A 14,415-nucleotide genomic window follows, 5' to 3' on the forward strand; every position below is an offset into this window, starting at 1 on the left:
CATCACTTGTAAACAATTGGAGAGGAAATCATCGGGGTGTGAAGTTTTTTTTAAATATTCACCTCTGGAGTCTTGCCACATGTTTGCCTGTTGTGCGACAAGTTAAGTGGGAAATTGACACCAAAAGGCTAGGTACTTCCGCTCTCATTAGCATAACTATTATCCGACCATGCTGGAAGGAAGATGGTAGGCAATAGATGTGTTTAATTAGACCACAACTTTATTCACTTTAAAAAATCTGTGAGTACCTGGCAATAAATTGTACAGTGTGGGTCATCATTATTTCCACATAACCCCCAACCAGGTCCCACCTAAGCCGCTGCTGTGACCCTGAATGAGAGTTAAAGGGGCTAGAAAAGGAGGGAGGTCAACTCCCCACTGTACCAGATGTAGGAACACTATACCCCATTTCCTCTGCTTCCTTAAGGGTGGCTAGACAACAGAAGCGGGATCGGCTCTTTGCTGTACCCCAACTCCCCTTCCTCAGCTCACTTATGGGATGCTTTCCTTCAGATCCTTGTGCAGTCCATACTGAGTACCTGCGCTGGACATCTGTCACAAGTTTTACTTACTAATTTGTGACATTATACCTACTCCCACTGCCCCACCCCACTGGGACCCAAACACTTGTGTGGAAGGTGGAAAAAACCCACCCTGTCTTGGCCAATTGGGCAGCAAGGGAGAAATGCCTTCCCAGTCCCCGAGGAAAAAGGGAGACTAGCGTGATGCTCAGAATGAATCATGAAAGATCCCAGGCTTTTTTTAGATTTTAAGGAGTGGAGGGCAGGTCGATGCCAGCCCAATCCAGGTGAAAGAAGGATTCTTTGGGGTTGCATGGGGGTATAAATACCATTCCCTTCTGGTCAGATGGAAGGGCAGTGCCCTTTCGCCCCTGACCTGGTCCAGCTGTTTTCTGTTCTTCCTGGCTCTGCACAGGTAAACTTTCTGCATTCCTCTTCTCTGCTACCAGTTGTGGAGGGAGCCCTAAAAGGGGCAACAGCTCCTTCCAGGCAGTCGGACAAAGACCCACCACATAAAGTTGAGGTGAGCCCACTATAGATAAGAAAAATTAGCTGATGGCTGAACAGCAAGGCTTGGGACAAATCCAGTCTCCACTGAAGTCAGTGGCAAAACTCCCATTTTTAATACATTGTCCAGCTACCAAAAGCATCTTTATGTTATTTATAACATACAAAAATGGTGTATGTAGAATAATATTTAGCAATTATATGGTGCATTATGTTTTCAAACCACTGTATAAACAGTGCTGATATTAAAAAGTAAAAGTCAGGTTTAGAATATATGAGAAATGAATTGGCCAAACATTATGTGAAAAACACACACTCCCCTCTCTTCCCTTTTTTCCCCCACTCCTTCCCCTTTTTGTTTTGGTGAGTTGTCGTGAAAATTCTGGGCATCAATTAATCCTGAGCATCAAATACTATGATTAGCGTTACCTATATCTTTCTTCTAGCTTTATTTAACTTAATTGCTTTTAAAGAAAAGAACAACATTGGCCAGTGCGTACAATAATAAACTGCATTTTAAAATTAGAGTAGGTTGAAAAGGCTGGAAGTGCTGCCGTGCTACGTCCCCCTTGTTCCAGTCTGCTGCCGCAAAGTGAGTAGATCTGGCCAGCTGGTTGAGCCTGAGGGGAACCCTAAGGTGGCATCGAACTAGTATAGAGAAAAGGGGCCAGGGAAAAGGGGTCCTGGCTTAAGCTTCCCTGTGCTCCAGTGATCTCACTGGATCAGCTCTTAGGCTTTCAAGTGTAACTTAGAGCAGTTCCTGGAGTGCTCTAAGTTATGCCAGGGACCGGTTCAGTCCCTATCCCTCCATCCAGAGACATGAGTCTCAGAGTTGGAGCTCATGGCTAAAATGGGAATGTGTAATGTTCACACCTAAACATCAACAATTTGCTGAGTATAAGCAAAGAGTGGAGTACAAGCCAAAGGGAAGTAGGAGAAAGCACTCACAGGCACAGCGATGTTTCAGACTAGCCCTAATATGCTAACAGAGGTGCCTGCCAGCATGAGGATAGGAGCAGGCATGTATGCTCCTAGGGCATGTGTACGCTACAGACTTTTGCTGACACAAGTTACTTTGGCATCGAGCTGCTGCAGGTAGCACATGACTTGTGTGCTCGCCTACTTTTCCCCTTGCATTGGCACTGCGCATACTTGCTAGGAACACTTGTTTCAGTGTGCCGTGCGGTATCCCATGAGTAGGTGTCCCGTGGGCAGGTTATCCTAGTGTGCAACTCACCGCTGTCCAGCGCACTGTCTGTTGGCAAGTTTTGGTAAAGCACAGTGGGGCAGAAACGAGTCATGCAGGGGGTCAAGTTCACATCATGCTACTTTCTCCACCCCATAATGCCATCTGTAGCCTATACATTTTTGTGCTTGTTTTGAAAATCCCACAAACCCAAGGGGGTTGTTGCTGTGTGCCATCTCTGACAAAAGCATGGAGCCTGCACAGCTCTACACTATTGTCATGAACATTGCAAGCACAGGACTCATGATCCTCTGGTATTTGCAGAGCCGCGAGAAGGGCCGCCGGGAACATGACGATTTCCTAGAGGTTAGATTGCTTTGGGACATATTCAAAATTGTTGGCGATGTTCACGGAGCAGCTGCAAATGGTGGCGTATTGCTTCTGGGCCCCAGAAATTAGCACTGATTGGTGGGATCGCATCGTAATGCAGATTTGGGGAGATGAGCAGTGGCTGCAGGATTTTGGATGCACAAGGCCATATTCCTAGATCTGTGTGCTGAGCTCACACCAGCCCTCCAGTGCAGGGACACCAGAATGAGAGTTGCGCTGATGGTGGAGAAGCAAGTGGGGATCACACTATGGAGACTTGCAATGCTGGGTTGCAACTGGTCAGTGCAAAATCATTTTGGAAGTGTGTCAGGTCATTACTCGCATCCTGCTATTCAGGACTATAACTCTTGGCAATGTGCAGGACATAATGGATGGATCTGCAGTAATGGGGTTCCTGAACTGCAGTGGATCAATAGACGAGATGCACATTCCTATTTTGCGACCAGATCACCTTGCCATATAGTACATCAACAGAAAGGGCTATTTTTCTATGGTTATGTTATGCAGGTGCAGGTGGGTCATCAGGGATGCTTCAATGACATCAAAGTTGGCTGTTCAAGAAAGATGTATGACACCTGCATCTTGAAGAACACAGGATTGGTCAGAAAGCTACAAGCAGGAACTTTCCTGACTGGCAGATTATCATTAGTGATGTCGAAATGCCAGTAGTGATCCTGGGGGACCCAGCTTACCACTTACTCCCCTAGCTCATGAAGCTGTACACCAGCCACCTTGATAGCATCAAGGAGAGATTCAGCTACAGGCTCAGCAGGTGCAGAATGACAATTGAATGGGCTTTTGGTAGATTGAAGGGATGCTGACATTGTTTACAGACAAGATTGGATCTCAGCGAGAAAAATAGCCCAATGGTTGTTATAACTGCCTACCATGTCCTGCATAATATCTGTGATGCAAAGGAGAAGAAGTTGCCAAGGGGTAGAGAGTGAAGGTGGAGTGGCTGCCTGCTGAGCTTGAACAGCTGTACAATGGCTCAGTGCAGAAGAGCTCAATGAAGAGCTATACGGCTCCGGGAGGCTTTGTAAAAGCTCTTTAACAGTTGTGGTGGTGTACTGTGCTCTACCTGGCCTGTAGTTTGGGAGTCTCTTAGGAATTGTGTGGTGCTCGGTGTACAACTATGAATATAACAGTGCATTTATTAATTTTGTGATGCTTGCTGTACCTTTATGATTATAACACTGCATGTGTCACTGATCCTACGTGTTGTGTCAAAGTGTACAAGTACAACTAAGTGGATGCTTTCACTACCGCCAGGCATTCTGTAGCATATGTTGGGAACTTGTAAAGGTTGTTTCCCAAACAATAGAGTTTTATTGAGTGACAAAAGTACTTCAGTAAAATTATGTGCAGTGTAAAAGCAAATACATTAAAACCTTCATACATTTATGGGACAGAACTTAAAGAAGGGGAAGGAACTTTCAAGTCCATTTTAGCTACACATGCATCAACAGTGGCTCTCACAGGCCAGTGTATGTGAAGCTGATGTTTATAATGTCCCTCAGTGTGGAGTGGTAGGGGCAAGTATGCCATATGGAATATTGAGGGAGGCGTGTAGAGAGGTGTTGTACTGCAATTCTGCGTGGATTGCAAAGGGAAATGAGCCTGATATTGTTGAACCTGTAGGTCCACTAGAGTCTGCAGCATCTGTGTTTGCTGCCAGAGAAGCCCTGTTACGTCCTGATGTAGCTTCCTCACCTCTTCCTGCTGGGACTTCAGGGCCTTTCTCATTTCCGCTCTTTCCTTCTCCATACACTCTGCACTATTCATCCTCCAGGCCGTCTGTTCATGCTCTGATACCGCACTGGGTTGCAGGATCTTATTGAACATGTCATCTGGAGTCTGCTTCTTTCTCCTTATCTGGCTCAAGTGCTCTGCAGGTGTGAAGAGGGAACCCCTCAAGGCCACAATAACAGCAGCCACAAATAAACCACAGGTACCATTGTCAGCATAGTCCCAGTGGAAAGCACAAGTTGAGGTTCAGAGCTCCCTTCTTTTGCTCACCCAGAGTTTTAAACAAGACATGCTGATTGACACTTCTGCTTGGGCTTGCTTGTGCACGACCCAACTCACAGCACCAGCCATGGTGAGTATGGCCCACCAGATGCGAGAGAAATGAGGAGAGAATTGCTTGGTTGCATGAAACTATGAATATAGGGCAATGGCACTGGATACTGGCACCATTTTCCACAGCTGGTGGTGATTTTAGTTGATATGTCACTCTTGAGGGTAGAGCACAGCTGCTACTGGTGCCCCAAAGCTGCCTGGGCCTGTATGCTGCTAGCCTGCTGACTGCAGCAGTGCCTACTGAAGTTATCGCTGACTGACGTGGGAAAGTGTCCTATTGCAGAGGCAGAAATAGGGCTGCCATCCCTCAGAACCTTCAGGAGAGGATTGCAGAGTACCTCCAGGAATGTTTCATCGAATCTCTCAGGAGGATTAAAGGGACATCCCTGTGTACATAAACAAAGTGCTTTGCATTGCTTCCCACATCTAACTGTGCAAGAGAATGAAAAGCAGATAACTCTACCTTTCTTTGTTGTATTGCTACCTTTTATAGGATTAGTAAATTAATGAAAAGTTGTTAGCTGTGTCCTGTTAAGTTAGGGGCACCATCACCGCAATGGGAAATACATTTACACGCTTACCCAAGATTCCTTCCCCTGTATCGGTCACGCCTGTGCTCGGCTGACTGGATTGTAGTGGAGTTTCAAACATTTCCTGGCTCGTGGTGCAGCTGGACCTCTCTGGTTGCCTCTCCCCCATCCTTCTCCTCCTCTTTCACTTTCTTCTTGTCCTTGTTGTTCATGCGAGAGACCTGAGATTCTGGCTGGTCAGAGGTATCCATGGTGGTATGCAAGGTGGTTGTAGGGTTTTCCCCCAAGCACGGCATGCTGCTCTTTATAAAAGAGGCAGGTCTGCAGCTTGGCACCAGATCGACTGTTGTCCTCCCTGACCTTCTGATATGCCTGCTGCAATTCCTTCGCTTTCACTCGGCACTGTTGCTGATTCCTGTCTTACCCCTTCTCCTCCATCCCTCGAGTAGTCTGCTCATGGATGTCCATGTTTCTACAGCTGGTCTGTCACCATGCCTGCCCAGACTCAGGCGATACCGTATCTCCTGTCTGCTCCAGGCCTCAGCATGTCTGGAGTATGTAGTGGCATGGTCATCTGGGCAGTTGTACACAACAATGGAGAGCTGCTAGGTGTGCTCCTCTAGTTGGACAATCAGGAAAAGGCATTTCCAAAATGTAAGTGTAGACACATGCACAACTAGGTCGATGCAGGGTGGATTACATTAACCTAACTTTGTAGTGCAGACTAGGCCTTAGTATGCTGGACTTTACATTGTGCTCACATTCAGGATGTAACATAGAATAAATCTTGTATTTAAACAAGATGTTCTGTAGTCTGACACTACTTGCTTTAGTTTTGGCTTTAGTTTTATTTAGTTTCTATACACCTGGTTTTATTTAAGACACTTGTGCACTCATAAGTGCCATGAGTCATTTCCAGAGAGAAGGGAAACAAAACTCAGGATTCAACTGAGACTTGAGTGAGGAGTGGGTGATGGTGCCTACTAAGAAGACTTTGCCAGAGGTGTGGTACCATGGGAGCCCTTCCTTAAGAGGTGCTTCCTGAATTCCGCTTTTCAGCTGAGACACAGAGGTAAACTAACGTGAAACCCAAGCGGGGTGGCAAGCATAGGGGGACTGATGATTACGGGGGCACGTCAAGTGCAGATGATGTATGAGTCAAGGACACAATATAAATGTAATATATTGGTATAAATAGTCATCATCAAATTCTTTTGAAAGTTCTCTCCTCCTTCATTCATTTAAGGAGCTGTTTTGAATAGAATCAGATTAGATATCCTTTTGAAGTATGAAAGATTGTGATGTTTTTAAGCAATTTGTTTTCCATAAAATACACATTTAGCTACATGTTAGGACAGTTCTGTCTGTGGCTTATTAAAGTAACTGTAGCAACCAACAACCCTTCTGAAGCAAGCTGTTCTCTTTTCGGAAATGCAACTTCATCTAAATTTCCTCCCTTAGACATTGCAGACATTTGTTATTGTTTGCTGCCTTCAGATCCCTTTCCTGTGCTGCAGCTTTTTTTAAAGCTATTGTACAGTGGATTTTTCTTGGCTTGTTACTTTCTATTGATTATTTAAAAAAATAAAATAAGGGCAGCTATCTCTGGAACCTAGTATTTCTTCAATCTAACACAATCGTAATAGAGAGATATATTAGTGCTTTTTGTTTTGTCAACCAAGTGTTAACAATAAGATCATTTCATTTGAAGAAATTATTAAATAAATTAGCATAACATGTTTCAGAATGCAGAAATTTTATCTTTTTTTATAGAATGTTCTCATGAATATTAAAATATACTGGTTGATTGGCCTACTTATTTTGACACATTTATTTGTGCTTGGCTAAAAGTTTCATATTCCTATATAGTTATGAATTGAGATGACAGGAATTAGTTAAAATAAAGGTATGTTAAAATAGTTTTTAAAATTAACCATATCCATTGCAATTTGATAAATAATAGTATTGTCTTCCGAACAGGGATGGATAATAGCATATTTTTATTTGGACTACTGCATGTTGTGGAGTTGAAAAATAACCAATAAACTTTTAAAATCTGAAATGTATATTAGTAGGCTTATTGGCTGTTAGAACACTGCTGGGTGTATACAAAGTTATCTTCCTTTTTCAGGGCCAGATGACTGTATATGCAAAGTTTGACAAAGATATTTACCTCCCAGAAGATGCTGAATTTTACTTTGTTTACAATGGATCGACTCAGAGACATATAACGTTTGCTGAGCGAATTAATGATAGTGCTCTTCAGTCCATCATTCCAGGTGAGCATTGTTGTTATATCACATTTTTTCTTTTCTCTCCCATCCCCACTTTCCTTTTTGATGTTAACTAAATCTGATATTTTGAAATAGTTGCGTTTTCTTACTAATTTTTTATAATGGGAAACACTGTCTGGTGGAGTGGACTTTGAAGATGAGTTTGAGTGGTTAGTCTTGTTTCTGCCCTCTTGTGCCTTTTGCAACATTATACATTGTTTGTCAGATGGTGCACTGTTCAGTATACAGACTATACTTGTACTTACATGCAGTGGGGGAGCAGTACAGTGCATGCAGTCTTCAGATGTGGCTTGATGATTAAGCCTCCGTGACGTCTACAAAACAAGCCAAGTCTTAGCACAGGCCTTTTGCACCTGGACATACTGAATCCTGAAGAGCCCCTCTATGTCAGACTGTGGTCCATCCCAGGATGTAATAGTTAAGATTCTTCCAGTTCAGGATGCACATCCTAGCTTGAAACTACTGAACCAATTTTCTTCAATCTTGGCTTGCTCTGTGGATTTTACTGAGAATTGCAGATTTGTCCCTGTCTAGGTTATGTGCATGCTGTTCTATGGCTTGCTGTACATGGGGTTTTATGGACAATTCCAACCTGCATTGAATCATTTGACAAATGATGTGAAGAAATTATGATATGGGAGGTAGATCTAAGGGGACAGGGTTCAGGTTAAATGCACAGACCTTCTCTGGACTTGGAGAAAATCCAGAGAAGAGCAACAAAAATTAGATGCCTAGATACCTAGATTGTTTTAAAATATACCCTTTAAAATAGTATCAGTAGGTTTCAGCATTCACTCATGTGAGATGTATAAGAACAGTGCGCAGCTCTTGTAGAGATATTTCTAAGACATCAGTATGCCCGTTCACATATAGATGACTATCTTTGAAACCAAGCCTGAAGTTTTCAAAGAGCCTGAGAAGGTAGGTGTCTAGGAGTGTGGGCTCCTAACATAGCTGGGCGCCTTTGAAAATTCCAACCATAAATTAAAAACTTATAATTGCTTTATATCAAAGCTGACAAAATTGTGGTTTCATAAATAGAGACATAAGTTTGTGGAAAGCTTGTGAGGAGGTCAGTGGATATAAAATCCATGTTAAAATAAAATCCCAGTGCTTCCACTCCTTGTCCCTCAAGAATCCCTTTCTTTGCTGTCATCATTTTCCTTGCTTCCTACCTAAAAAACTGCTTCCGTGATTGGTGATGACAGTAAAGTAGATACATTTTCAAAGTATTTCTTAGGTTAAAAAAAGATGAGGGCAGAGCAATATAATTTCTGAAAGTAACTAATGGGTTAATGATTAATCTACATTATATTTCAGGTCATGGATGCCAAGAAACAGTTTCAGTCTCTGTGTTCATGTACACGAAGGGATATTCACCCGTGAGTCTGGGCTGCTATTCCATCACTTATGAACAGAATCTCTCTTGCAAGTTATCTCATTTTCTGGTTAGCCACTTTGACTGTGTCACTTCTACTAGTCACCAGACACTACTCAATAAGTTTGGGCTAACTGTGGAAGATTTGCAGTCACTGGATCATGATATGATGCTGGCCATAGCTCATGAAGAGCTGCCACCTACATGGAACGTCCTTGGAAATTGTTCAGAAGATGGTAGGATTTTTCATTGAAAAGCTTTTAACTGTAATTTGCCTGTACCTCTACAATTCAAACTAGTGTATGTGACCTTTCATAGCAGATTCTGCATCTCTGTGGTTTATTTTACTGTTAGGGTGGGAAACGAATGTTTTAGAAAAGGGAAATCAAGGCATCAGTTTATTCCTGTAGCATCACAAAGCGTTAATAATTGTTCTTGTAAATCAGTCTCTCAAAGAACCTTTTGTACCTTGACTCTCACTGAGAATTTAGTCCTTTTGCTGAATGATGCCTGTCTACAACTGATGACAAATTTGGTGCTTCAAACAAAACAAGGATTATAATAATGAAGTGTCTCCACCTTGATTCCAAACTAATGACATCTTTTTTTTTTTAAGTAGTTATGCAAACAAAAGAAGATGTAAAAAATTATATTGTCATGAAACAGACAAAAGATGTTGTAGTACAGGAATTCTAACTAGGGACTATGCAAATTGTTTACTACAGTACAATCAACACTGAAACCTCACTTAGGATTGCATTAACCCATGGAAGAATATGTATTCCATAGGTTTCAGGGCCACCCTGTACAAGATGGACTCATTAATATTTCATGATATCCAGTGTATTCCGCAAGTGAAGCATGGGTGGAATTTTTTAGTGGCTGGCTGTTTGTTGAGAGGAAGTAGAATGAAAAATAGCCCCGGTACTTTATTTGAGCAGTGTTACTAAAACTTTTGTAATGAAATCAGGTGAAACTTATGGTTTCAGGTTTCATTACAAACACAAAACTGGGGTTAGGTTTGCTGAGGAGCATGAACTTTTTCTTCAGACCCAGCTGATTTACAGCTTTGGTGGTAAACCATGTGAATCTTGATGGCTTCATGTGTTTTCTATTGAAAATCTGGTACTTTTGGCTGAATTTTGTTTTGAGTATTTGAAATTGTTCAGAATTTGAGGACAAGCAACCCCCATATGAACCTAAGCTGAAAAAAAGATTTGGGAATCAAAACCACCGAGTTTCACTCAGTACTATTTATTGCACTCTTTAGGTGAGAATTGTTTCAAGATTTTTCTAATTCCACTATGTCTATAGATAGTAGTGGATTTCATACTGCTCTGGGCTGTTCCTTTTGGAAAAAGATTTTTGAGGAGATTGGAAATCTGTCTTAAAAATGGGTTTCATTCACAGGTTTATTTTTTTCCCTATGAAATTTGATATTAGGGATATAGCTTAAGAGTTTGGCTTTTAAAAAAAAAGTAGAGTGGCTTGTGTGGTGCATTGAATTAGTGCATACATGTATGGAGAGTTGCTGGCTTAGCCAATAAGAAAGAATGCGTTCAGTTGTTTCCTTGTGTGTAGTAAACATTGGTTCACATCACTAAACTACATTGTGGTTGAGGCTGTGCACAGTTTCTAATCAAGGGCCTGATCCAAGGCTATAGAAGTCAATGGGAATCTTCTCATTTCTTCAGTGGGTTTTAGATTGGGGTCCTAGTGAGGTTCAAGTCTAAAATGTCAGTAGCCATAGGTATATCCTGAGATAGACCAGCAGAGCTGTGTGGGGATGTTTACATGGCACCCGCTCACACTAAATGTGCTGCAGCTTTGGTTACTTCTGCTAGGCCTACTGAGTCATGTATGTGACTGTCTCAGCCAGCATTAGACACTCCAGTGAAAATAACAGCTTCCGACTAAATATCACTGGACTGTTACTTTAATTTTTAGTTATGGTTCAGCAAGCTCACTTCAAAATGCCCCTTTCGTTTTGAATATTGTACTACTCATCACTCCCAGAAGAGTCTGAAAGGGCTGCAGTTTACTTTTTATTTTCATACCTTTTTGCACCTGCTTTCCACTGTGTTTTAGACTGACAGGGAAATGAATGCCGATTACTCTTGTTGATTCCTGCTCTGCTAACTTACTGGTGTAAATTGCACTAGTTCAGTTCCTGTTTGTACTGGTGCAGCGTCTCTATATCATGGGCATTTATAATTAGCTACATTGTTGTAGTTACACTTGGTTGCTTTTCATAAATTAGATGAGCCCTTTTTCTTGACCCTTTTTAGCACATGCCCAATGAAAAATGTTTGATTGGGCCGCTTATTCATTATCTGTATTGCAGTTGTGCCTGGGGCCCGTCTCCAAACATGGGATTAGGGTCCCATTGTGCTAGGCGCTGTATAAACACCGAACAAAAAGATAGTCCTTGTTTCAAAGATCACGAACCTAATTTGTCAGGAGCATCTCTCCCACACTATTTGATGAGTTTACATTTTCTGAGCAGCATTTTCTTTTTTGTGCATATATGCTGACAGACTTTCTTTCTGTCAACTTCTTTATGTACACTGCATGTTTTTTTTTCCCTTTTCCTTTCACTGTGTGTTCTTTCCCTCTCATTTCTATGTGTAAGGTTTTATTTTGTTTCTTATGTTCCTTTTTAAAAATTCTTGTATACCTAATGCCTTAACTTCCTCTTATCGCAGGCTGAGAACTACTTTACATGATTTGCTCACTATTTAGTTGCTTATCAGTTACTATAAGCCTACTTATGTTAGGACTACACATTTATCGGACAAAAGAGCTATTGATTTGAATTGTTAGCTTTCAAAGAACTGCTGTTATCTATTTCCAGAGTGTTTATTCAAAGAAAATGACTTTAGAATGACATTGGTGGAGGAAATTTATTTTAATGGGTATTTAGAGACATATGGTTTGATGGAAATATAGTCAAAAGAATAATTTATTCATAAGAGTTTTGGTGTTTGGAACCAGTTCTTGTAATCCCTTTGTAAGTGTATAAAATGGGCTGCATAAAGGGAGGAATTGGATTGGCTACTGAGTGTTCTAAACAATCCAGGAATTTAATACAGTCACACGGGTCAGAACTTGTTAGCTGCGTTATTTAAATTTGAGAAAAGGAACAGTTAATAAAAGCATGAACCTTTCAGGAAGCATTTATTATTATTGTAATAAGTGGCTGTTTGCACACACAGAAAGCAATGTCACCAGCTACCCACATACATAATACATGAGGAGTCATGATGCTCTGCCCCACAATCACAACATTTTACTACCAGAGTTAAAGGAAACTTGATGCATTCAGATATGCTTTTTGTTGTTGTTGTTTGTTTTAAATTCATATCGAGTCTTTATTTCTGAAAATGAAATCCTGCAGGATGAGAATCACTCGTGGATTAAGGCACAGAATTTGTTAGAACTGGCCAAAAAATGGGAAAATGTTTCCATTTTTTTGTCAATTGTTTTTAAAAAATTTGGTATTTTTCAAGCAGTTCTAGAATTCATATTTTTAAAATATTTCCCATGAGAGGTACTTTTTATTCCCTTTATAGAAAACTCCTATAGAGTAGAATAGAGATTAAGGGCTCTATAGAAATTACTGAAAAAAATCTATCAGGCCAAATTGGCCCATCCCATGGGCAAAAACCTGAGGGAATGGTCTGGGCCAGGGAAGGAAATCTCCACAATGATCCCTACACAGCATGTCCCCTATTTTTTTTTGATGGAGTGGGATTTGTGGGGAACTGGCTGTGGGATTCACCCATAAATTTTGCAGGTCCGTAGGGCCACCATTGCCTTCATTGCAGCTTTGTGTTTCTGACATGCTTTCCCACTTACTTACAGAGACCTCTCCTTCCTTTTCCATGGAAGGGAGTCCATAGAAAGGTAACTTTTTTAAGTAATCTCTGCTGGGTGATGGATGGATGTTCTGAGGGGGCTGCTACCGGGCAGAGTTAAGGTTGTCTAGATGACTGTAGTAACTGTGCTATTAATTAAATAAGAACATTTGCTACTTCCTTTGTCACAAACTATAATAATTCTCAAGGTAAATAATGTTCTTTGTGATTTGGAACCATTTGTAGAAGCAACAAAATTTTCTGTTTTTTCATTGTAATGTATGTTATTCACCTTGAAAATCAATTATAGATATGGCAAAGGAAGTAGCTTATGCTCGTATTTAATTTTCTAGCATACATAGCATTGATTTCCTATTTCATAAATGCTTCATAGTTATTTTTTCAGAATAGCTCTCTTGGGAGAAGCTGGTAAAGAATTCCAACCCACTGCATTTATAACCTACTTTTCTGAACAGTATTAATTATTTTGTGATATTTCAGACTTTATCTACTTTTCTTTGTTTACTGCTGTAATACTATTTACTAGTACTTCCTTGATAGTAGCCATTGCTGATAAGTTTCAGCTATTTACACCCAGCATATCCACATTGTATCCCTGCTCTAAATCGAACAAAAAATTTGTGTATGTAACTCTCTCACTTAATTTGCATTAAAATTTGGTATTTTGAGAAAGAAAAGGTGGAGAAATTGGCAAAACACATGTATTCTCCTTCAAGGATTAGGGGACATTTTTTGAATACTGGATGCATAACTTGATTAGCACGGAAGGGATTTCTGGTATCCCCTACTTCATACCTAACCCCATCCCAGATTTTAAAGAGCTATTAAAAAAGGGATTGGACATTTGTAGGGATAACAAGAATATCCAGAACTACAGTTGCTAGTGCTAACAGATTTTGAAAGAGAGATTAGATTTCATGTTTCAGTGTTTAAGATGATCTCTAGCTACTGGGGATTAGAAGTTTTCTTGCATCTTCCTCAGAAACATCTGGTACTGACCTCTATTGGAGATGGGCTATTGAACTGGATGGGCCTTGGGTCTGATTCATTACGGCAATTCCTGTTGTCTTCCTGTACTTGTTTTTGAGATTCTAAACTGTCTGCATTAGGCACATTTTCAGTGCTCCGTAGACCATAATATCAATAATAATAAGCCAGATAACTTCTGAGTCCGTTTGGCTACTATAGAAAAGGAAAAGAAATATCTTTCTACTAACAGACCCCCTTGTGTTGCTTACAACTTGTTTGCTTGTTTGGGCTATTCCAACATAACAGAAGCGGTGGCTACACTAGAAAAGGTTAGCTGGTATACCAGCAAAACCTGCTAGTGTAGATGCAACAACCAAGTGCTTTTGCTGGTATAGCATATATCTATTCCCTGAGTGAAATAAATTATACAGGGAAAAGTACTTTTATGTTGGTATACCTGTGGCTACACTAGGAGCATTTTCTGGAATAGAAATGTCACAAAAAGTTTTTACCTATAACTGACATTGCTATACCGGGACAAGTTTCTAGTGTAGATCTGGCCTGTGTGTGAAATCCTCTGATGACTGCATGCGGGAGATTCCGTGCTGTGCCTCTCTTATTGTTCTCATACAGGAATTTGCTATCCCCATATAGAATCATAGAAGATTAGGGTCGGAAGG

The 14,415-nt window shown here is 40.9% G+C and overlaps 1 protein-coding gene across 4 annotated transcripts in view; it reads left to right on the forward strand.

The window, feature by feature from the left end:
* Nucleotides 1–14,415, forward strand: part of ARHGEF28 (Rho guanine nucleotide exchange factor 28) — a 158,765-nt gene that overhangs the window by 37,129 nt on the left and 107,221 nt on the right. For all 4 annotated transcript variants that reach the window (XM_067569267.1, XM_067569268.1, XM_067569273.1 and 1 more), the window contains exons 3-4: nt 7,348–7,495; nt 8,831–9,124. In XM_067569267.1, the coding sequence (XP_067425368.1) occupies nt 7,348–7,495; nt 8,831–9,124 (442 nt within the window). The remainder of the gene's footprint in view (nt 1–7,347; nt 7,496–8,830; nt 9,125–14,415) is intronic.

The sequence above is a fragment of the Emydura macquarii genome, unplaced genomic scaffold (genome assembly GCF_026122565.2).
Source record: "Emydura macquarii macquarii isolate MOO-44397 ecotype Brisbane River unplaced genomic scaffold, CSIRO-AGI_Emac_v2 contig_2897, whole genome shotgun sequence".
Taxonomy (NCBI): Eukaryota; Metazoa; Chordata; order Testudines; family Chelidae; genus Emydura; species Emydura macquarii.